General features: G+C 37.9%; 1 protein-coding gene across 3 annotated transcripts in view; it reads right to left on the reverse strand.

The window, feature by feature from the left end:
* Positions 1 to 24,766, reverse strand: part of ASPSCR1 (ASPSCR1 tether for SLC2A4, UBX domain containing) — a 94,175-nt gene that overhangs the window by 69,269 nt on the left and 140 nt on the right. For 2 of the 3 annotated variants that reach the window (XR_005556848.1, XM_039344479.1), the window contains exons 1-4: positions 24,588 to 24,762; positions 18,148 to 18,203; positions 15,240 to 15,354; positions 7,388 to 7,488 (exon numbers count right to left, since the gene is read on the reverse strand). Coding sequence is in view for 2 of the 3 variants with exons in the window: in XM_039344479.1 (XP_039200413.1) it covers positions 7,388 to 7,488; positions 15,240 to 15,354; positions 18,148 to 18,203; positions 24,588 to 24,689 (374 nt within the window). In the remaining variant the exon portion in view is untranslated. Of the gene's footprint in view, positions 1 to 7,387; positions 7,489 to 15,239; positions 15,355 to 18,147; positions 18,204 to 24,587; positions 24,763 to 24,766 lie in introns of those variants that run through there. The other variant, XM_039344487.1, reaches the window with a different exon arrangement.

The following is a 24,766-nucleotide window of genomic DNA, read 5'->3' on the forward strand; positions in this document are numbered from 1 at the left end:
TTAGTTCTAGGTTGCTTCTCTCTTCAGTTAGTTTCCACCTGTTGCTTCTTGTCCTGCCTTCAGGCACTTTGGAGAATAGCTTGACTCCCTCTTCTTTGTGGCAGCCCCTGAGATATTGGAACACTACTATCATGTCCCCCCTCATCCTTTTCTTCATTAAACTAGACATACCCAATTCCAGCAACCGTTTCTTATATGTTTTAGCCTCCAGTCCCCTAATCATCTTTGTTGCTCTTCTCTGTAGTGTCCAGGGATCATATGATCACCTTTTCCAATCTTTTGACAAGCAATGTCAGTGGGGAAGCCAGATTCACTTAACTATGTTATTAACTTAACAACTGCCGTGATACACTTAACAACTGTGGCAAAAAGAGTTCATAAAATGGGGCAAAACTCACTTAACAACTGTCTTGTTTAACAACAGTAATTTTGGACTAAGTTGTTGTCATAAGTCAGGTCTACCTGCATTACATAACCAAGAACTTGGTAATATACAGTTGAAACTGAGCAGAAAAATCAAGCTCAGCCTAAAATGATTATGGAGCAGGATGATTACGGAGCTGAAACAATTTCCCTATGAAGAAAGTTATAATGCTTTGGGGGTTTGAATTAGGAGGTCCTTTTCTTTAATCCACACTTTTCCAATGAAACTAAATGGCAGCTAAATTTTTGGATGATCTTTACAAAGAGCATGGTTAAATGATGGAAAACACTAACATATGTTGTTGAGAGGATTGCTAACTTGCATTACTTAAAGGGATTGGGCAAATTCAAGGTAGACAATTCTTATTTCACAACTTCTAATTAAGATAGTTATATATGACCTTCAGTAGTAGAGGCAATATCTAGCTAAATATCAGTTGCTGAGTAACAGAATTAGGAGAAAATTATTATGATGCCCAGTTGTTTCCCACCGGTATCACTATGTATTAGCAGATAACACTGGATGATGTGGACCATTAGCATAGTTATGTTTTATCAGCCCTTCAGAAATCTTTTTCGGAATGGATGTGAAGCAAAACAGTAGAGAGAGGAGAGAAAATCTCATCTACATAAACATATTGCATTCTGCATTATGTAATTGTGAAAGGGGAACTTCTTATAGTCTGAAACTGTTTTCAAGCAAGGAACTGATTCCATACAAGACACTAATTTATATAAGGGATTAATACAGAATTTGTAAAATGCAGCTGAAGTTCACTGAATAGGAAATGTGAGCTAGATAAACAATAGGTGATTTATCAGATCAGTTTAAAGATGGTGGAGACTAAATTTAAATGTTAAAATGATAAAAAGATAAAACCTCTACTAAGGAAGCTCTACAGAATGGTTTGTTAGTGCGCATATTAAATATGAACCAACACATGGACAGAGAGATAAGTGACATCTTTTGGATATATTTGAAATTAGATTCTCTATGTAATCACAACTCACTAGACATAAACAATATTATTTGTGAAATTGTATCTGGAATGTGTCAGGGGAAAAGTACAAAAATTTGTAAATCAAAGGTTGGCAAAGAAATAACAGTCATCTGTTTGTTGTTATTCATGCGAGTGTTCAAATTGGCTCATCCACTCTTTCTTGATGGTCCTATCATCCCAGCTTTGGAAGTTCTACTCTGACAGTGAGTCAATGACTTTCTGAGATATTTCTGGAACAGTTCCTATTCTGAAAGAAATAACTACCAATAAAACAGTTCTATAATATAACACATGGGTGAATAGTAAATGTGTTTTAAAGAAGAGAACCTAGAAGATCCATTGAAGCACACACACGCCCACACACACACACACAAAATTAAAGAACGAACAAAGAGGGACAAAAAATGCACATCAGTGATGGTCCTTCTCTAAGTATTAGGCAAGCCCGCTAAGAAGTGGTTTTGGGGGAAGAGGGAAAGATGCTTCAATATAATTTGCAACAATTGTTTACAATTTAAGAAGTTCAGCCTTCTAAGCCACAAAAAACAAAGTTAAGTAACAAATCATCTGTGAAGTACAGATTAGTTTGACATTTGTTTTTAAGCACTCTTGAATCCACTTCAGACAGAAAGAACACTAAATGTAGGCTGCAGCAAGAGGGAGGCAAACCATCACAGAAGCTTCATAATTCAGAGAATATATGAAGCATAGGCGAATCCTATTATAAAAAACACCTTAAAAGACACAAGAGGGCAACAATCAAGCCTTTCTTTAAAAAAATAACACCTCAAATGCTTGGAAATGCCCAGTCAATAACTCTAGAATCTTTTCCAACAGGCAAGAGAAAATATCCTCAATTCCAGAACAACTGTTCATGTCCCCTTTTGATTACAGTATATCAGAACCTAGAAAGTTGTACATAATATATACATATTAGTATATTATTAGTATACAATAAGCAGAGATGTTTAACACTAAAGAGAAAAAGTAAACTAGTGAAGCATGAAAACTAAAATTGAGGAGAATGGCAGAAAAGTAGGGTGATTGTTTTGTTTAGTGGTTTTTCTGCTCTTACCAGTCATTTCATGCATCATCCAATTATACTTTTGTGACCAAAAGAATCAAGGGGAAGAAATACATACCAACTGCTTCAGTTTAAAAATTTTGAAGACTATATAAATATTCCCAGGCAGAGAAATATAACAGTGAGAGAAACTTTCATAGGCATGAAACAATAATATTACAATAATATTGAATAACATTTGCCATTCAATGGTGAAAAAAGCAAGGTTCTACATTTAGGCAAGAAAAACCAAATGCACAGCTATAGTATAGGGGGTACCTTGCTCAATAGTAGTAACTGTGAGAGGGACCTCGGAGTCCTAGTGGACAATCACCTAAATATGAGCCAGCAGTGTGCTGCAGCTGCCAAAAAGGCCAACACAGTACTAGGCTGCATTAACAGAGGGATAGAATCAAGATCACGTGAAGTATTAATACCACTTTACAATGCCTTGGTAAGGCCACACTTGGAATACTGCATCCAGTTTTGGTCATCACAATGTAAAAAAGATGTTGAGACTCTAGAAAGAGTACAGAGAAGAGCAACAAAGATGATTAGGGGACTGGAGGATAAAGCATATAAGGAACGGCTGCTGGAATTGAGTATGTCTAGTTTAACGAAGAGAAGGACGAGGGGGGACATGATAGCAGTGTTCCAATATCTCAAGGGCTGCGACAAAGAAGAGGGAGTCAAGCTATTTTCCAAAGCACCTGAAGGCAGGACAAGAAACAACAGGTGGAAACTAAGCAAGGAGAGAAGCAACCTAGAACTAAGGAGAAACTTCCTGACAGTTAGAACAATTAACCAGTGGAACAACCTGCCTCCAGGAGCGGTGAATGCTCCAACACTGGAGGTTTTTAAGAAGAGACTGGACAGCCATTTGTCCGAAATGGTATAGGGTTTCCTGCCTGAGCAGGGGGTTGGCCTTGATGACCTCCAAGGTCCCTTCCAACTTTACTACTACTACTATTTTTTATTATTACTACTACTACTACTATTATTATTATTATTATTATTATTATTATTATTATTATTATTAATTACTATTATAATAAACTGTGACAGGAAATCAATGAAGTCTCAGGACCACACTGTATTTTGTATACAGTATTTTCTAACACACAACGAGACAACTGTTATTACAAATATTTTATTAATTTTCTAGTTTTACAGTTAAATACTTAATAAACAATGTGTTGTCTGGGTCCATTGCTAATTCAGTGGTCTATGTTAACTTCTTCAGTCTAGATCCAATGTTACACCATCAAATGTTTCCTTTCTTCTTCCGGTAATACCTGTTTTCTCACACTAGGCAAATACAATTCTTATTGTTATTAGTAAATATACAATTAAATATCAATATCTTTGTTACATTTTTCTAATAATATCAATAATGTCAGTTTAAGATATCTTTTCTAACCAAAACATATCTTAATTGCATTTGCAGTAAACATCCATATGTTCAATCAGTATCCTGTTTTCACTTTTTTTAAAAATAATAATTTCCCATCAGTGTTCAAAATGTCTCTATTGTTTATAATTTCAAAGTAAGTTATATTTGGGTAATCAAAAGCTTCCCTTATTCAAACTATTTCATACCAAAATCTAATATTCTAATTACAAATCTTATCTTTCTAGTTATAATAATACTTCTATTTCTAGCAATTATCTATTCTCTACAGTATTCAAACATCTAATTAATAGTATAATATCCCATTTAATGGGTCAAAACCTCTAAGCTTTCTTCCTTTGCCAACTAACTTTCCAAGTCAATGCACTTGAATCATCAAGTAATTCTTCCTCTGTTTTTGTGTATATTGTTTGGAATAAAAAAGACCATTTGTTTAAAATATTTTTGGAAGAACCCTCAGCCCATTGATTTTCATTAAACAGCCTCCCTCCTTCTCCAATTCCCCACAATTCTCCTAACAGTTCTATCTTCCATTCAACCAGTTTTTCTTCTTTTTCCTCAAATGTATTCTGAAATCTTTATTGGTAAGATGTCTTTTCCATTTCCGATATTATTACTACCTCTTCTAGTTCTTCAATTGTCTAAGTCTGTCTGTTAGCTCCTTCCTTTAGGTCCTCCATCTTTAGAGCTGCTTCCTCTAGTTTTCTTCTATTTTCTGGGTGGCTAGTTCCTTCTTTGTAGTCATTTTCTGGGTTTGTAAATTTAGATTAGAAATTGTTCTTTTATCTCCTTTGTGTTATTTTTAGTCCCATCACGAGCTAAAGCAATAGTCTCTTGTATTGATTTCAACATGGAATTTCTTTCTGATCTTCATCCATATTTTCTTGCTGGTCTATCAAACTGAAGACTTTGGGACAAGTGTTAGGAATGTTTTTTTACCATTTACAGCTGAGCTTGGGACATCCATTCTATTTTTTGTAGGTGATTTTTATAGTAAAAATTGTTCATCAATCAAAGATTTATAATCTAAAATATTCCATCATCTCAAGCAATGATATGTGTTTTTCCTGCAGGAAAATAGTTCTACAGCACAGCTCTTAAAGTCAGTTAATATTTATATTCATAGTTCGGGCAAGCCGGTTTCAAAGTAGTTCATCGTCTCTGCCACACTGATAAGCAGTCCAAGAGTTTTGGGTTTTTTTCCCCCTTTACCCAGCTGCAGTGTTCAAAAGTGAAAGTTTCCAAGGACAGCAAGAATCTTATCTGAAATTGGGCTTCAAGCCAAGTTTCCTTTGAGCATAACAAACTGTAGTGCCGTAATTCGCCACTAGATGTCATTAATGCCATTTTCCAGCTTTTTAAATCCAAATTTATATTACCAGCTTTTCAAGTCTTTTTTTTAAAAAAAGTCTCAAAAGTAATTTTAATCCCCACATTTCAAAGCCATATATGTGTATTAATTCTAAGTTAAACTTGTAATTTTCTCTATTTTCCCCCCAAGCAATTAATTTGCCACTTTTCTTTTCCTGAGGGAATGGGGTGGAAATTCCCCTTCCCTCTCTCATTGGGGAGGGTGCTTTGGGAAATTTTTTCCAGGAAAAAGTCTTAGAATCATAAAGAGAGAATAGAGTCTCATCCAGTTTCAACCACGTTGCTGAAAAGTTGCTTGTTGGTGCTTATTTTCTTCGGTTGTCAGCAGCTTCTGATTGGCTACACCAGTGGTTCTCAATCTTTCTAATGCCGCGACCCCATAATATAGTTCCCCATGTTGTGGTGACCCCCAACCACTTATACATCACCGGGTGCCAGGGGCGTGGCCAAAGAAAAGGGGGAAAAAATGGCAGAAAGCCTTGTTTGGCGACCCCCGTGAAATGGTCATTCGACCCCAAATGGGGTCCTGACCCACAGGTTGAGAACCACTGGGCTACACGAATATAGCCAGTCTTTCCCCCACCAGTTTCGAAGACTTCCTCGGATCGAACTGAAGGGCCGCTGCTCTCCCGTGATTAATGAGGTTCCCATCCTTGCTCGTCGCCTCTACGGGGTGACTTTCAACCCTTTCCAGGGTCCCCAGTGGGGCAAAATCAAACGTGAAAGATGGAGCCCCATCTTCCTGCGCCCGTTCCGCCGCAACGTCAAAACCACAACAAGACAACTGAACTATCAATGCATGGATTTGTGTCTTTTATATACCCCTGAAAATGTTGTGTCTGTTTGTAATCTTCAATTGAGCGAAAAGATACATCATAGGGCAACAATTTCTGAATCAATATATCTCAAATTGGCTAACTTACAGGATGCATTCAAAATGCAGGACTCATGACTCTTTGGGATTGAAATTCAGCAAATTTATGGCCACTTCAATGCTGCTAGGCCACTGTGATCAGTCACAGTCAGGTGATTATCATTTCCAAGTCACCAAGTCAATAGGAAATGCAAACTTAATTGTGATTTCCCAAGCTCCCTGACAGTTTTCCACAATCAAAGGAAGGAAAGAAGGAAGATTTCCAATGCTCCCTGCCAGCTTCCTACAAAGAAACTCAATGGGGAAGATGACAGGAAGTTGGAAACCATTCTCACTTCTACTTTAATGTAATTATAATTGATTAGAATATCATAATATGGAAGAAGAATCAACAAATTAAAAGGTCCAAGGTATATAATAATATCAATTTGTATGCATTTTACCTATCTTAGGCAAGAAAGTCAGGTGAGTGACACTGAGCCAGTCCCTCTCTCCTAGCCATGTGCCAGTTCAAATATTTTATTAATTCATCAAAATATAAAATAAAGAAATATAAAGAAAAATGAAGATAATGGGAAAATAAGGGGATAAAAGGGGAAGAGAGAAATGTGTAGGGTAAAGGGGAATTCTCAGTCCTAATGATTTTTTGCCTGCCTGTGGTCATTCTGTTTCTGTTTAGGTAAGGAAATTATAACTGAAATGATGATCTAATGAGTGACATGTCTAGTTTATTATATAGTTTCAGCCAGATTTGTTTTTCCTTTTTACTGCTTGTCTATAGATTCAGAAAAAAATGATGAAGGATCCTTTATTGGTACAACTAATGCATTATAATGTTCTTTCCAAATGGATTTTGAGAAAATAATTCAAATAAAGTTTACAATAGCTTTCCATATCCTTAGCTAAATCATTTGTTTTAAATAGTGAAACCAACCAATTTCTTTAAAGAGAACATTATTTTGATCATCTTAAATGTAAATGAATTAATGCTTCATGACTATCCTATTGCATATTCTTATCACAGTATGATCAAATTCTATCCAAAGTAGTGGCCATTACTACAGATCTGTTCAATAAATGCAGGATTATGAGCAAAACTAACTATATTCCTAGACTGTATTTTAAGATAGATTTTAGTGAAGTAACAGCAGATACTCATTCTACAACATCTTAGTTGCCCATAACATTTGTTTTCAAATATTGCATGTTCATGTTTCTTCTTTGATTCTTATTCTTACACTCACCTGGTCTGTGCAAAATGATGAAGAATATCACACAAGGTCTGACTGGAGCTAAATGTGTCCTGGAGTCTAGAACCATCATCCAATTGCAGTGCAATCCGAATCTAGGAGACAAAATATATGTGTATCGAAGATATACGCATACTCATCTATTAGTAAAGCAGCTCATGAAACTTGTTCAAGATCACATCTGGCTAACAGAAATCTGGCCCCTGTCCTTGGTTTCAACTAATGCTTTAGAGCAGCAGGTATTTGTGGTACTTAACACTTATAAACAACATTTCTAAAACAAATAGCTGACAGCACGGATTAAGTTTTATTTTTATTATTGCCTTAACAGAGTTATAAATATAAAAAGTCCACAAAGTCCACTGTAGAATAATTCATTTCAAATTTCACTTGAAAGGTAATATTTTTACTCATCCAGTATGTCTGGAAGTGTCAGCAGGAGAATTATTTTATTCCATGACCTATTTGTTCCACAATAGCCAAGCTTGATGCCTTATTAGTGAACAATTTTCATAGGGACAAACTTATTATAACTGAGAAATAAGTTCATTTCTTTGCATAATTTCAGGGTTATTTTATGTATTTCAACCTTAATTTTTTTTATTTAGAATTATTCCAGGGAATCATCCTAAAGTGGCAAGCTTGGTATATGTTCATAATAATCATTTTGAGAATGAAACTGTAGAGATTCTTCCATCGTATTGTTTTCATTAGATCTTAAATCTTATCTGAACTTAACTTCATTTTCTAAAGGTTTATTTTCTTTACCTAATGTCAAACTAAGTTATAACTATAAGCTTCACTCAGCACATAGTGTCATTTTTAACCCACATAAACTATTTTAGTAAGGTGCCAAGCTTACCATATTTTTTTTAACTCAAGTACTACTGTACTTGCATATAACAAATTTGAAGTCCAGTATGTAGATTAAAGGGATCCAAAAGAGCCGCTTGGGCTCTGCGTAACACAATAAGCTTATAACCCTCTATAACAAATATCACACAGGATATTACAAATGGCACCACTGCCTAATGAATTTTATATCTGAGCATCTCAACCAAGTATAACTTGAGATCTGCTTCTTTGGGAATTGAAATACTTGGTTAACATGCTCTAAACATACTTGTACTGTAGGTTCTTTTTCCCAAGCATATCACCCATTTGTATCTCTGTCCAAATTCATGACAAAAAAAAAATTCTTGTAGAGAGCTAAACAAAGAGCCATATTGGTTTTTCTCAAATCGATTCTGGACAAAGGAGTATTTCTTGTTGCAAACAGGTACATTTATTTTATTAATTAAATCTGTTATCTGCCAATTACAGAGGTTTACAACTAAAATTAAAACCAGAAATAATAAAATAAAATTGAATGAATAAAAATAGATAAAATATAATAAATGCTTTAGGATCTTCAAAAAGCCATGCTAATTGTCTTAATTCAGAACACATTTCAAAGACTGCAATAGCACAAAAGGATCAACTGGGAGGAGAGGGAGAAGAAAAGTCCATTGGTGGCTTCCCTGGAAGAAGGAAAGACCCAGAGCTCCACCTAAGACTGTAAAGAAGGGACCTGGCTGGTTCCTTCTCACCCAAGATCCTGAGAGAGGTTCTTTCCCCAATGGGGAAACAGTAGGTATTTGTCTGGAAAAAGTCAAGCACTTCCAACACATTACAGTAAATTCCAGTTCCTCCCTCTCCTGCCTGCCTGCCTGCCTGCCTGCCTGCCTGCCAGCCTGCCTGCCTGCCTTCCTGCCTTCCTTCCTTCCTTCCTTCCTTCCTTCCTTCCTTCCTTCCTTCCTTCCTTCCTTCCTTCCCTTCCTCCCTCCCTCCCTCCCTTCCTCGTGTGTGTGTGTGTGTGTGTGTGTGTGTGTGTGTGTGTGTATGTGTCCAGAGGAGGGGATAGAGGGAGACAGCAGGAAACCATGTATTGGATAAACACAAGTATTGCGTTGTAAATATCTGCTGTAAAATATAAGCCATTGTTTATAGTTAAAAGTATAAAACTCTGCAGTGTCTTGTTTTCTGTGTCAATTGCTACCAATGAAGAACAAACTATAACTCCAGTTTAAAAAGAATCCTGTCACACTGTGACAATCAACCACAATGCTGTTAGAATCCAACTGGCCTTAGTTGCTATGGGTCTAGCTCCTTCAAAGAGAACCATCCATATATTCATTCCAGGAAAGTTCTACTTATTCCAGTTTGGCTGGGATTCCTCTAGAATACAAATCAGTTGTTCTTTAGATTGTTAATTTGTGCAAATAGAAGTTATTCAGAAAAGGCTATAGAGTTTTTTTCTTCAACACAGCATTTGGGCCCTGGTTGCCACAACTGAGAGTGAGACATCTATGGAAGACATATTGCTAGATTATTTTACTTATTACTCTAGCTCTATTTTATTCTGTTATTGTTATTAGTAAAATGCTGTAAGTCATATTAAAGTATAGTAGTATGGAAAATAATATACTGATGTTCTGTTTCAACAAAAAAAATGCAGAGAATATAACATTTTCCTTTTTTAATATCATCTATGTTACAGCTGAAAATCTGTGGTTCTCTAGGTTACTGAATAACAACTCCAAGCATTCCTTACCATTGGCTTTGCAAGATGAGGTTGATGAATTATATAGCTCAACGCAGCAACAAACAGAGGACCCACCTTGATGCTAATAAATTAAGTCAGAAATTCTGAGCTACAAAATAGGTATAGGTTGCCAGAAGACCCTTACAAATGTTGAGAAACAAGTAGCAATTCCTACACAGGGAGAATATCACTGTAAATTTGCATCCTGGGTTTTGATTCCGAGTCAGTTTGGTATTTTTTTAAAAAATATTTAAAACATCAAATAAATCTAAAGAACAAGAGTACAGAGCCACCATAATTGGATATTATTCCACAAATAACATTCATTACTGAAATAACTCAAGGATCTGAAGAAAAAGACAGACACAACTAAATCTTTCTAAAATGTTGACAAGAATTTTCAAAGTAAACCCTAGTTGCCATAAAATTTCATATACACCATGTTTTTGCTGGCAGGATGTTTTTGATGTCATTCTTATAGGATAGCTAAGAAAGTGACCTGCTAGAAGCAATCCGAAGCTCATGGGAAACAAGAGCATCACATCAGTCACCACTCAGAAGGACTAAAGTGCTTGCATCCTTCACTAATAAGGTTAGCCCAATGCCTTCCCTGCCCAAGAACAGCTTTCAGATTATTGTTGGCTCTATAAAAGTGTTGACAGCTGACATCACTAGACCACCAGATGCTTGCCCAGAAACCTACTCTGCCAATTACATCAGTTTTTAGGCAAACGTTCAAAGCCAAGAATGTCACAAATACACATTTAGGCAACTAAAATCTTCACAGAAATTCCAAACTATATTTTAAAACTTAATCCAGAAAATAGAAAAATATGTCAATTAATTTCTAAGTTTACAGAAGATGGGAAAACAACACTGATAAGTGGGTAAATTATTGTCTGACCTTTCCAACTGTGAATGTCCATTGTCAATACAGGACTCTCAACTTTCGCTGTCTTACAACTAATTCAAAAGTCAGGGGGGAGGGAGGTGGGATCTGTTATTACTCAATCAACCACCCTCATTGTGCCGTTCCCCACTGGGGCCCCAAGACGACTGACACAGTCACGTCTTTAGGCACTTACGAAAAGAGATCATTGTATATTCTGACTACCAACTAATATACATAATACTCTCTGTCAATCTTCTGTTTGTCAATTCTTGCACTGTATGTTCTATAGCAGTGTTTCTCAACCTTGACAATTTTAAGGCATGTGGACTTCAACTCCCAGAATTCCACAGCCAGCATTGCTGGCTGTGGAATTCTGGGAGTTGAAGTCCACATGCCTTAAAATTGTCAAGGTTGAGAAACACTGTTCTATAGACTGTCCTCGACTTACCATTGTAAGTGAAACAGAAACAGCCGCCTGCCGAAAGAGGGAAGGCAGCTCCTTCTGTGAAAAGAACTGGTGCACTGGGATGGAGAAAGGAAGTCGAGATCCCAATGGTCTGAGCTTTCTTTTTCTGGCTCCAGTGCTAGCTCTCTTTCCCTGCTGTGCTCTAGAAAGTTAAAAAGACTTTCTGGCCCAGAGTAGGAAGGGAAACTGGCACGATGCACTGAAGAAACAAAACTTGGGGAGTTTCCTTTCTCTGACATAAGAGTGCCAGTTCCCCCATCCCCTCTGGGATAGAAAGGCTTTGCAGAAAAATTGAAAAATTATGTAAAAATGGAGCATGTTTTCATGCGATTTTCATAAATTCTGGAGGCTGCGCAATTTCCAGAGGTCCCCTTGCAAAACTGGCCACGCCCACCTAGTAGGCCACGCACATCTCAGCCACACACACACACCCAAGGGCACCCGCAATGCTGATGCGGCCCTCAATCAAATTGAGTTTGACATCCCGGGATTAGAGAATGCTGTAAACCACTACAAAATGGTATATAAGTCTAAGCCAGTGGTTCTCAACCTGTGGGTCGGGACCCCATTTGGGGTCGAACGACCATTTCCTGGGGGTCGCCAAATAACGCAGTCCGCCATTTTTTTCCCCTTTTCCTTAGCTGTGCTACTCCCTTTTATTCTATTGGCTTTTGAAAGCCAATAGAATAGACCCTCTTTCAAAAGCCAATAGGAATTGTCCAGGCTGTCTCTGCCCTGCTGAGCCCGCCAAAAGTCCCATTCTGCAAACGGTGCTGCACCAGTTGAGTAGTCCTCGACTTACGACCAGTTGAGTAGTCCTCGACTTACGACCGGTTGGGGGTCGCGGCATTAAAAAGGTTGGGAACCACGGTCTAAGTGCTATAACACACCAGACCCTGGGGACTTCATAAATGCAAAGTCATTAGGTCTTGCTTGGGTTGAGTTGCAGCCAGTTCCTCCCTGTCTAGACTCCCACATCCTCCAGGCACTGGGTCAGCACTGCAACAGCATCTCCTACCCAGCCAGGGTAGAATTGTGTAACTGGGTATAATCAGCATACTGATACTATATCCTTATCATCAAATGACCTCACCCAGCAATTTTATATAGATATTAAGGAGGAATCATTAGAGACAGCATAATCCAGTTTATCTTGAATTTACATCTACTATATTCAAAGAGCTTATTCCAAGAACAATGTGCAGTCTTCTATTTTAGCCAACCAGCATCCACAAAAATGCCAGATGAAATAAACATATTGGAAATCTTTCAATTTATTCAAAGCTATTATGGATGACATTAACAATATTGAGATGGTTCCAAAGTAAGTGTGCATATGGAAACAAACTTCCCTGTTTCTTCCCTTATTAAGGTCATGGATACAACTAAATTGGCTGAGCTATGGTGTGAACTTTGAGGAACAAACTGCTTACAGTTAGTGTTTTCACCCAGTTTTCAGTTCTCTTGTCTGATGGAGCATTTTTAGGATACTGGGAGGAGTTTCTCCAAGGAAAGAAAACAAGATGTGGCGTGGAATTTGTAGTCCTCCAACCTTATTTTATATGCTGACATTTGAACTCAACACACTATTTACCTTAATCAAAGCTGCTGGGTTATCACCGCAAAGCACAACTGGAGTGTAAAAAAGTATGTGATTTCCAAAAGCGAGATTTAAAATAAACTTCTTTTACTATTTTTTTTAAAAATAATTCTATTAAATTTAGAAACAAAAACAAATATACACAATATTTTAAATAAATATTCAATAATAAGATCAGTTATAGTTCTTTCAAGATAGAAGCTTATGATTAAATCTACCCACTTCTAGATATAAAAAGATATAACAGTCATATCGTGATGTTATGCTGTTTTCTATTTACATCTGTCTGACAGAAAATAAATCAAGGAATATTTTATAATTCACTCATCAGAAATATCTAATTTCAATAGTAAACGTAAACTATGTACCACAAATCTGATCATGTGCCATTGATTGGCTTTTACTCCTAACAATGTTCATAATGATTTCACATTGAAGGCTTGGAAATCCAAAATCCTCTTATATACAAAATGGCAGCAAGGAATATTTAACTTAGCCATACATAAAAAGCAGCCTACTTGAAGATTCAGGCTCCCAGATTTTAAGAATACATTGAGAAACACAGTGACATTCACATATAACAGCAGCACATGCTTCCTTGACTGGCTTCTCTCATTAATAAGTCAGGACAGACCCATTCATTTTTTAGAAATGATAATCAAGAGTGCTAACTTGCTCCTTCACAGATAAATCAAAGTTTTAAGCCAAGGCAAAGTATGATTTCAAACTCTGGCTTATTAACACAAGAATCAGATTTTCTAATTTCCACATAAGCAAACTACAATGCAAACAGCCAGATTTGTTAATACCACCTACTGGCAGAAACAGCACATGTTTGTTTCCAGGTAGTATAAAAACATGACTATACTTGAACTATAGTAGAACGTTACTTTAAAAACTGGAATTCTGCTGTTGCCATGTTATCCCCATTCTTTTTTTTCTCCTTCCCCGTATTAATGTATTAATACAATTTAATACACTAAACTGTATTAATAACAGGGAAGGGAACTAAAAATGAAAAATAAATCAGTATATTCTGTAGAGATTAAAGGATGCTTTTATACAGTCTTTTAAGAGGCATTACAGTTAATTTAAATAATTTATATGCATGTATATGCATATATATGCATGTGTATATATATTTACTCCCCAGGTGCTGGTACATGCACAAGGGGAGTAACAGGACTAGCAAATGTGAGAATGACATCTGACACGCGTAGGATAGACAGTTTGGTGATGAAGACACGGGGACAGCCCATGGTAAGTGGGGTGGGAGAAGAGCAGGACCAACCTGACAGCCGCCCCCTGGGCGCTCGCACACATGCCAGGGGAATAACAATGACTGGGGGCAGGGGAGCAACCTTGGAAGCTACGGATGCATTGACAAGCACAGCCCGTTTGAGTGGACCAATGACCCATTCAAGAGTTAGAGTGCAGAGGCGGCCAGTTATATAAACTAACTCCCGGATCTGGCGTTTTTACACTCTGATGATGTCGGTAGTTTGGCCGACGAAAGCTTAGTACTTTTTGTAGATTAAACAGCTTTGGTTTAAGGTTTTTATCCTGGTATTCAGATACTTTTATTACTGCACGATATGTGTATACCCAGGATTCTTGTTTTTAATGTTATTAAAGACATACATACATACATACATATATGTCTTTAATAACGTTATATATATATATATATACCTGGTCTACCAAATATAAATCAGTCTGTTCTGCAGGCAGACCTCACATACTGTAAACACTATAAATTCAAAATTTTGTGGCTGGCAAACAGTTAGTGGGAGACTAGTATAGCTATTTCAGGCTAATTAGCCCTCATCAGCTAGTCACACCCTTCAGGGATTCGAACCTGAGTAGTTTACATGTTAGGCAGCTGTATTACCCTTTTGAGCCACAGGTTCCCCCTTATTCCTGTCAGCAGAAACCAGGAAGGATATATATCTTATCTCAGAACAGAGTTCTGGCACCTTTTTTGACGGATTTTCCAGAGCTGCCTTGAACAAAATCCTAGTCTTTTAGATACACTAAAAATTGAAGAGTTTTTTTTTTCAACTACAAAGATAAACCTTGTAGGGTAGGCAAAGTGGGCTGTATGACGTGTGTAAGTTCTGGCACCTTTTTTTTTTTTTACAAAAAAAAGAACTGTGTGTGTGTGTGTGTGTGTGTGTGTGTGTGTGTGTGTATATATATATATATATATGGGGGGGAACATATTGTCGTCTAAGAAAAATCTACAAATCTAAAGATTTTGATAATAAATAAAAATAAAGTCATCATAAAGTGAAAAGTACATACTGTATTTTCAATCCCTACTCTATGACGAGAGATTGGCACCATCTCCAATTTGGCATTGTTGGGTAGGTTGGCAAATCTCCACTGCAGAGAAAGATCCAGCACTGTCCTCTGAAATCTGCAAAACATAACATTCCTATTAATAAGTTTTTACACCGAAGCTCCATCAATGTTTTTTTCAATATATTATTTCTCATATAAAAGAGATTGTTATCAATAATCACAGCAGAAGGCTAAGCTCTTAGTTTGGGGAAGCAATGATTAAAATGGTAGTCAGAAAGGCTAACTTTACATACCGGTAATCCCAGACTTATGGATACTCAAAATTACGGCAGTGCTGAATGGACTTACAAAGGGCGCCTGTACCTGCAGCTTTTGTAGCACCCACATGGTCATGTGATCAAAATTTGGACACTTAACAGCCTACCCACACTTATGACCACAGGGGCATTTCAACTCCCACCTGCCTATCTCCTCCCTATCTATGCCCTTCTGATGTCTGTAGTCCTGTGCTTCACCTCCCCAGCTGAACTTCACTGTTTCTTGCTCCCACTGATGAGGCAAACTCAGCATGGCCCTTCACAAGACAGCTGCTGGCCACATGAGGCTTTCTTCCAGGTCATGCACAGTGACTTCCTTACAAGACTGAAACTGGCACTGGATTGGGGTGGTTAAGGCTTTGCAGTGCATTGCTGAGCTTTGTCCTGTGGCTCAGGGGGCCGCATTCTGCAGCTCCAGGGATGTAATGCACCAAAAAATCCCCTTTGTGTCATACTCCTGGGTTGGGTTAGGGCTGACCATTGCACTGCAGCCCAGGGGCTACTTTTTGCAGCCCCAGAACCATGGCGAGCCTGTCGTCAACCGGAACAAGATGGCAGCAAAGGTAAGCCGGGGAGGGCAGAGTGCAAGTTAGCTGCAGCTTCCTGCGACATGACAAGCAGCCCTAGAGCCATGCAGTTCTGGGGCTGCCTGCTGCCCTCAAGGTTCATGACAACCTAAAGGGCAAAGAGGAGGCAACAGGGAGGGCAGTTGGAGGCAGTCCCTTCCCTTACTGAGACTCAGGACTGGAAGGAACCAGGCTTGGAATTGCTTGGATTGGGATGGGTCCTCAGCTAATAATCACAATGGGGAGTGCAAGGGCTGGTGCCACTAAACAATGCCAGCATGTCAAATCTCACTTTACAACTGCATCACTTAGCAACAGAAATTCTGTTCCCAATTGTGGTATAAATCGAGGACCACCTGTATTGCACTACTAAGCCATAACATAATGTGTTTCATTTCATTGTGCGAAGCCACTGATTGAGATTTTTTTCACCAAGGTTTATGGATAAATTAATGCTGCATGTTTCTAATTGTGGTTTATTTAACAAGTCATATTTAGGCAAACCATGGCTGAGTACAATGTCTGAACCAATTAATGAGTGTGTTTACAAAGAATGCTAAGCCAAATTTTAGATTTGGATTCAGTTATGTCATCCAAGCCCAGGGACAATTGAGAATAAAGCTAAGGATTAAAGTTATTGGAGTGTGAGTATATGCCCACTGATCATTTTATAAAAATGAAGGGGCTGGGAAAAGAATTAAATTTACATAAGCATGATTTCAACTCAGGAAGTATCAGCTGAGAAACCAAAATAAAGTTGTCTGGAATACCAGCTAGGACAGTGGTTCTCAACCTGTGGGTCGGGACCCCATTTGGGGTCGAACGACCATTTCACGGGGGTCGCCAAACAAGGCTGTCCACCATTTTTTCCCCCTTTTCTTTGGCCACGGCCCTGGCACCCGGTGATGTATAAGTGGTTGAGGGGTCACCACAACATGGGGAACTGTATGATGGGGTCACGGCATTAGAAAGGTTGAGAACCACTGAGCTAGGAGGAGAACGAGGTACAATCTATTGCCAGATTTTTTTCTGCAACTGGGAAATCAACACAAATCAACACATATACCACTTACTCTTTCTCATAAAATTAAAGGTAAATGAGAAAAACATAACCTACCACAATATGGGAACTATAATAAATACTGATACTTATTAACTAATAATTAATATTAATAAATTATAATAAGCAGTCTTTTGCCTAGTATGCTATCAATAAACTTAAATTTAGAGATTATATAGAACTCTGTACCCAAATTATTAAGGCACTGAACATGTTATAGAAAGAGAGGGGAATATGAATTTCCATTATAGTACAATAGATTTGCTGCATTAGCGAATAGTTAACTTCAGTCAAAACTCAATCTAGAAAACATGCTCATTCAGAATCAGATAACAAAAAAGTAGTATCTTTGGAATTACTACTATAAACTCTTTCAGAAATTTTTTTCCTGTAAAATAATGGCATAGAAAGAAGATAATGGCAAGCTGTGCACTGGTTGCTAACCTGCTTTCGGGTACAATTCAAGGTGCTGATTTTAACATTTAAAACCCTTCATGACATGGGACTGGGCTATCTGAGGGGGCATTTCTCCCTACTTACATCAGCCCACCCCATTAGATCTGGAAGAGAAGGCATGCTTGTGGATATCATCAGATAGGGAATCTATATTTGGTGGGTCCCAGATGTACTCTTTGTATTGTGGTGCCTGCATTAAGGAACATTCCCCCCGACAAAAAAAAAAAATAGTTTGGCCCCATCCTTTTTGACATTCCAGAAGGCTTGACTATATGACCAGGCCTGGGAATCCCACAGAACCAGAGACTTGGCTGGATGGCTCCCTCACTGAGGTGAGCACTCGTATTATCTCTCTGCCTAGGGTTTGTATATTTGTTTTTTATAATATTTTGCTTTTGATGTGGATTTTTATGCTTTGATATCTATTGTTTTTATATCTATTGTTTTATTCGATTGATATATGCCACCCAGAGTCACTTTTATATAATAAATAAAGCAGTAAGACTTACTTCAAATCATATTCATTAGGGTCAAAATTCTGCTTTCTACAAACTTCTTCCAAGACCTGAAGAAAAAAAATATACAGAGAATTAATTTGGATTGGCATATACAAGGTATTTCAAATAGATTATTTAGTTTATCGTCACTTATGTGTCAAGTAGGAATTCAAATTCACATCTATATAGGGAAGAACAAGCTTTTTTCCTCAGAACTTAAATCAACAAAAATGGATTTTAAAATCATGTTAACTGGTCATGGATGATACCACTTTTCACAGAAAGTGGGGTCGCTCAATTATATCAGTTCTAGACACAATATAGTCATTGAATCGTGGCTATAACAAGTGCCAAAATACAAGTAGTCCTCAACTTACAAATGTAATTGTGCCCAGATCTACAATCATAAGTCATGACAGTCATTACGTGGGCCACCACTTGAACATAATTCTCTTTTTTGCAGCAATCATAAAGCAAATGTAGCAGTCGTTATGCAAACACCACAGAAACATCATAAACTATGGTCACATGACCACAGGATGCTGAAAATGACTGTAAACATGAGCCCTGTTTGCCGAGTATTCAAAATGCGATATGACTATGAGAGCATCAGAGCTTCAAATCTGGGTTGCAAGTAGTCCTAGGATGGTCTGTCAAACCTTTGACTGATTTCTAAGTGACTGGTCATAAATCAAGGACCACCTGTATTTTATGCTGGGAGCCAATAGCTATGGTATTTAATATGTACCAAAATACCTGTTTTTCTGCCTAATATATGTTATAGGCTTATAGCTGTGGGGACAAATTTAAGGGAAAGCTTATGGCCTTGAATTTGCAGGCAATAGCTCAGAAAGATTATAAGTTATAATTATGTTAAATGTAAGTATAGGCATCTATATAATCTCAAAAATCAATCAATCAATCAGATTTGATTATTATTTAGATAGAAAGCATATTCCTATAAAGTGAATTTGAAAGTGAAAAAATCTGAAAGGTAATAATAATAATAATAATAATAATAATAATAATAATAATAATAATAGTAATAGTAATAATAATAATTGAGTCCAAACTCAATGGAGGAAATACCATAAAGGCAATCAACACCTGGGCAATCCCAGTCATTAGGTACACAGCTGGAATAGTGGACTGGACTCAAGCAGAACTAAAAGCAATGGATAGGCAGACCAGAAAAATAATGACAATGAAGCATGCCCTTCATCCACGCAGTGACATTGATAGACTTTATCTACCAAGGCAAATAGGTGGGCGTGGAATGCTACAAGTACATCAGATGGTTGAAGAAGAAAAAATGGCTTTGGAAGAAAATCTGAAGAACAATGATGAAGATGCACTGAAATTAGTATATCAGGAAGGCTTACTGACTACTGGAGAGACCAAACTGGCCTACAAGAAAGACCAAAATGAAGAACAGAATAGAGGCATGGGAAGACAAAGCACTCCCTGGCCAATACATGAAAAAAATAGCTGGGAAAGCAGATAATAATAAAACCTGGCAATGGCTAAGAGCAGGAAAATTGAAGAAAGAGACCGAGGGACTAATTCTGGCTGCACAAGACCAAGCCTTAAGGACAAATGCATACAAAGTCAAAATTGAGAAGACAGCAAAGACAGTAAGTGCCGCCTAAGCAAAGAAGCTGAAGAAACAGTGGACCACTTGGTAAGCTGTTGCAAGAAGATTGCACAGACTGATTACACGCAGCGGCATGACAAAGTAGCAACAATGGTGCATTGGAAGATCTGCAAAAAATATCATTTGCCTGTAAGCAAAAACTGGTGGGATCATAAAATAGAGAAAGTCATAGAAAATGATAAAATTAAACTGCTCTGGGACTTCAGAATTCAAACAGACAAGCACCTGCAACATAACACCCCAGACTTAACAATTGTCGATAAGAAAGCCAAAAAAGTCTGGATAGTGGACGTGGCAGTGCCTGGAGATAGCAGAATAGAAGAGAAAGAACTGGAGAAAATAACAAAATACAAAGACCTACAAATAGAAATAGAAAGACTGTGGCAAAAGCAAGCAAGGGTAGTACCAATAGTCATAGACTCCTTGGGTGCAATCCCAAAACAACTGGAGCACTACTTGAACACCATTGGCATTGACAAATTCGCTATTAGTCAATTGCAAAAGGCGGCCTTATTAGGAACTGCTTCCATCCTGCGACGATATCTGTAATACCATCAAACATCCACATCTGCCTATCCAAGGTCCTGGGTAAGGACTCGATAGGTAGACAAAATGCCAAATCCAGTCTGAACATCTGGCTGACTGTGCGATGATCCATAATAATAATAATAATAATAATAATAATAATAATAATAATACTTTATATGGATGATCTGAAGCTGTATGGAAAAACATCACCTGAAATAGAATCGCTGCTCAACACTGCCCGTATATATAGCTAAGATATTGCAATGGAGTTTGGCTTGGACAAATGTGCCACACTTACTATCAAACAAGGAAAAATAGTGAAAACTGAAGGAATCAAGATGCCCCACGAAAATAACATTAAGAGTCTGGATGAGGAAGATTACTACAAATACTTGGGTATCCTTCAAGCTGACAGCATCAAGCACATTGAAGTCAAGAAAAAGATTAGAGGTGAATACATCAACAGAGTGAAGAAGATCTTAAAGTCCAAACTCAATGGAGGTAATACCATAAAGGCAATCAACACCTGGACAATTCCAGTCATTAGGTACACAGCTGGAATAGTGGACTGGACTCAAGCAGAACTAAAAGCAATGGATAGGAAGACCAGAAAAATAATGACAATGAATCATGCCCTTCATCCACGCAGTGACATTGACAGACTTTATCTACCAAGGCAAATAGGTGCGCGTGGAATGTTGCAAGTACATCAGATGGTTGAAGAAGAAAAAATGGCTTTGGAAGAATATCTGAAGAACAACGATGAAGATGCACTGAAATTAGTATATCAGGAAGGCTTACTGACTACTGGAAAGACCAAAGTGGCCTACAAGAAAGACCAAATGAAGAATAGAATAGAGGTACGGGAAGACAAAGCACTACATGGCCAATACATTAAAAGAAATAGCTGGGAAGGCAGATATTAACAAGACCTGGCAATAGCTAAGAGCAGGAAAATTGAAGAAAGAGACCGAGGGACTAATTCTGGCTGCACAAGACCAAGACTTAAGGACAAATGCATATAAAGTCAAAATTGAGAAGACAGCAACAGACAGTAAGTGCCGCCTATGCAAAGAAGCTGAAGAAACAGTGGACCACTTGGTAAGCTGTTGCAAGAAGATTGCACAGACTGACTACAAGCAGCAGCATGATGAAGTAGCAACAATGGTGCATTGGAAGATCTGCAAAAAATATCATTTGCCTGTAAGCAAAAACTGGTGGGACTATAAAATAGAGAAAGTTATAGAAAATGAAAAAGTTAAATTGCTCTGGGACTTCAGAATTCAAACAGACAAGCACCTGCAACATAACACTCTTAACAATTGTTGATAAGAAAGACAAAAAAGTCTGGATAGTGGATGTGGCAGTGCCTGGAGACAGCAGAATAGACGAGGAAGAACTGGAGAAGATAACAAAATACAAAGACCTACAAATAGAAATAGAAAGACTGTGGCAAAAGCAAGCAAGGGTAGTACCAATAGTAATAGGCGCCCTGGGTGCAATCCCAAAACAACTGGAGCACCACTTGAACACCATTGGCATTGACAAATTCACCATTAGTCAATTGCAAAAGGCAGCCTTACTAGGAACTGCTTCCATCCTGCGACGATATCTGTAATACCATCAAACATCCACATCTGCCTATCCCAGGTCCTTGGTAAGGACTCGATAGGTAGACAAAATGCCAAATCCAGTCTGAACATCTGGCTGACTGTGCAATGATCAATAATAATGGAAGGGACCTTGGAGGTCTTCTAGTCCAACTCCCTGCTCAGGCAGGACACTTTATATCATTTCAGACAAATGGTTGTCTAATCTAACCCTCTTCTTAAAAACTTCCCAGTGTTGGAGCTTTCACAACTTCTGAAGGCAGGTTGTTCCACTGATTAATTGTTTTAACTGTTAGGAAATTTCTCCTTAGTTCTTGGTTGCTTCACTCCTTGATTAATTTCCATCCGTTGCTTCTTGTCCTGCCTTCAGGTGCTTTGGAAGATAGCTTGACTCCCTCTTCTTTGTGGCAGTTCCATTGAGGACCACACACTGTGTACGGCCAGGCCAGTCAGCCAGCTACGAATCCATCTGGTGGTGATGCTATCTAACCCACATTTTTCTATCTTATCAAGTAGTAGGTCATGGTCTACTTTATCAAATGCCTTATTAAAGTCCAAGTAAATTATATCCACAGCATTCCTCTGGTACACTAATTTTGTCAAGGTATTTTCAAACTACTTTCATACTGCTAATAAAACAATGTGAATATGTTCATGTAGGTAACAGAAGCAGAACTCAACTTGATTACCAGAAATGGAATATAACCTGTATGATATAAATTTACTATGCTTAGTGTCTATGTTCATACATGACACATAACCATACAATTGTTTTGTCAGTCTTGTCACTTATACTTATTGGATAAGCCATAATTAAATAAAAAATGGCTTAGCAGGAGGTGTCAAACTAGTCCAGGGGTAGGCAACCTTGGCTCTTTTATGACTCGTGGACTTCAACCCCCAGAATTCCTGAGCCAGCTTGGCTGGCTCAGGAATTCTGGGGGTTGAGGTCCACGAGTCATAAAAGAGCCAAGGTTGCTTACCCCTGAACTAGTCTGTATGAAAAGAGTATATAACCAAAATTTGTTTGCATGGTAAGAAAAGAGTTAATGTGAACAAGCTATTTATTTCTATATTTTTTTCCTCCCAGAGAAGTTCAGAAAAAAATAAAAATAAGTTTAAACAAAATAAATTAAACTAATATCAGCAACTAAAAATAAATGTGAAATTAAAATATTGCTTTACCACAGCAGGGCAGTGGAAACATAGCTATAGAAGTCTTAAATTATGTTATGTTATGTTAAATGGAAGACATACCTCACACAAAAGGCATTAGCCATGTCCACATGAAGATAAACTCTCCATTGTATAGGACTCTTTAACCATAAACATTCAAACCCAGAATCTGTTATGCTTGCCATTATAGTGTGTATTCTCATGAACTGGATTTTTGGCTCAATGTATCATACCAACACAGCAATAAATTTCACCCTATCAAGGTTCACACATCACACTAAGTCAAAAGGTTTGCTTTAGTTTGCCTTACTGTGATATATTATGAACAGAACTTTAGTTGTAAGCCATGGGATATCATTTAATACAATAGGTGAATTTGAGCTTATTTAATATCATATTTAAAAACTGAAACTTAACATGATGTATAATCTCTTAAGGTGATGACTAGTCTCTGTGTCAAGTGTAATAGACTATAAATTAGGATTCATTAGGGATTTTCAGTATATCTATGAAATTCTATAAACTGTCTGAAAATAAGCTCATCACTAAATTAGACTGTTGAAAAGAAAGTTTGAAAGAAAAACTACGAGTCATTGGATATGAACACACTGTTTTAGTTTATCTCATGCTATGCAAATCCAGTTGTGTTTAGCCTCTGGATCAGCATATCATGAGAACCCAGAAAAATAGATTAAGTAAAACATCAATAAATTAACCATAGGAAGCATTTCATGCAAATACAGAAATTCATTTTTAATCTGGTTTTAAAGTAATAGTAAAAAAGTACAATGGGCCCCAAAGCTCTTAAATATCCCAATTTCTGATTCAATCATTTATACAGATTTCTCTTCAGTTCCTTCTGCTTTAGACAAACCATACTTAGCAACAATTAATTCAACTGCTTTTATTATCCCATTTTTTCTGGATTCACATAACACTCTGAACCATATAGTAATCATACAACTGAGTTAGCAGTAGGTTAAGTTGTGGCTGGCTGATCTGTGACTCAATAGATAATGTAACTTCTACCTTCATTTTTCAGGGTAGCCCTTCCCCAAGTTATACTTAGTAAGGCAAACCTGCACCAAATCACTTTGGTATAGTATAGGGACTAAATACACTTTGCGAACTACAGGGACTCTACCCTTCTGCTCCTCGTAAATGAGAACTAGAATGGTGAGAATTCATGGGAAGAGGCAGTGTTCCACGGAACCCCCTTTCCAAAGAGGCACGTGAGAAAACACAACCCTCACCTAGATAGCACATACTCTTTCCCTTCTTCAAAGGCCTAGCTTTCTACTTTAACTACACGGTCACCACACGCTTTCTGCCTTCCCCACAACAAAATTCTGTGGTCCCGAGAGCAACGACCTGTCCGCAGACCCAATCACAACTAGTCTGCTCACCTGTTTTCCAGACCGGGGCCAATCAGAGCGAAAGCAAATCCCCGCCCCACCCCCCGACATGTCCGTCAGCAAACCCACCTGGATCAGCGCGGTGCTTGGGCCTACACGGACCGTCACTCGCCTCCCGTTCGGGGCCAACACCGACACGGCGGAACTAGCCCCTCCGCCGGCCGCCGACATCTTTCTTTAGCTCGTTCACTCCCCTCCTCCCTCCTCTTCCTAGAGGCCAGCTTTCCACCAGCCCTCCCCTCGTACGC

The sequence above is a fragment of the Crotalus tigris genome, unplaced genomic scaffold (assembly GCF_016545835.1).
Source record: "Crotalus tigris isolate CLP2741 ecotype Arizona unplaced genomic scaffold, ASM1654583v1 scf7180000017551.9496454, whole genome shotgun sequence".
NCBI lineage: Eukaryota > Metazoa > Chordata > Lepidosauria > Squamata > Viperidae > Crotalus > Crotalus tigris.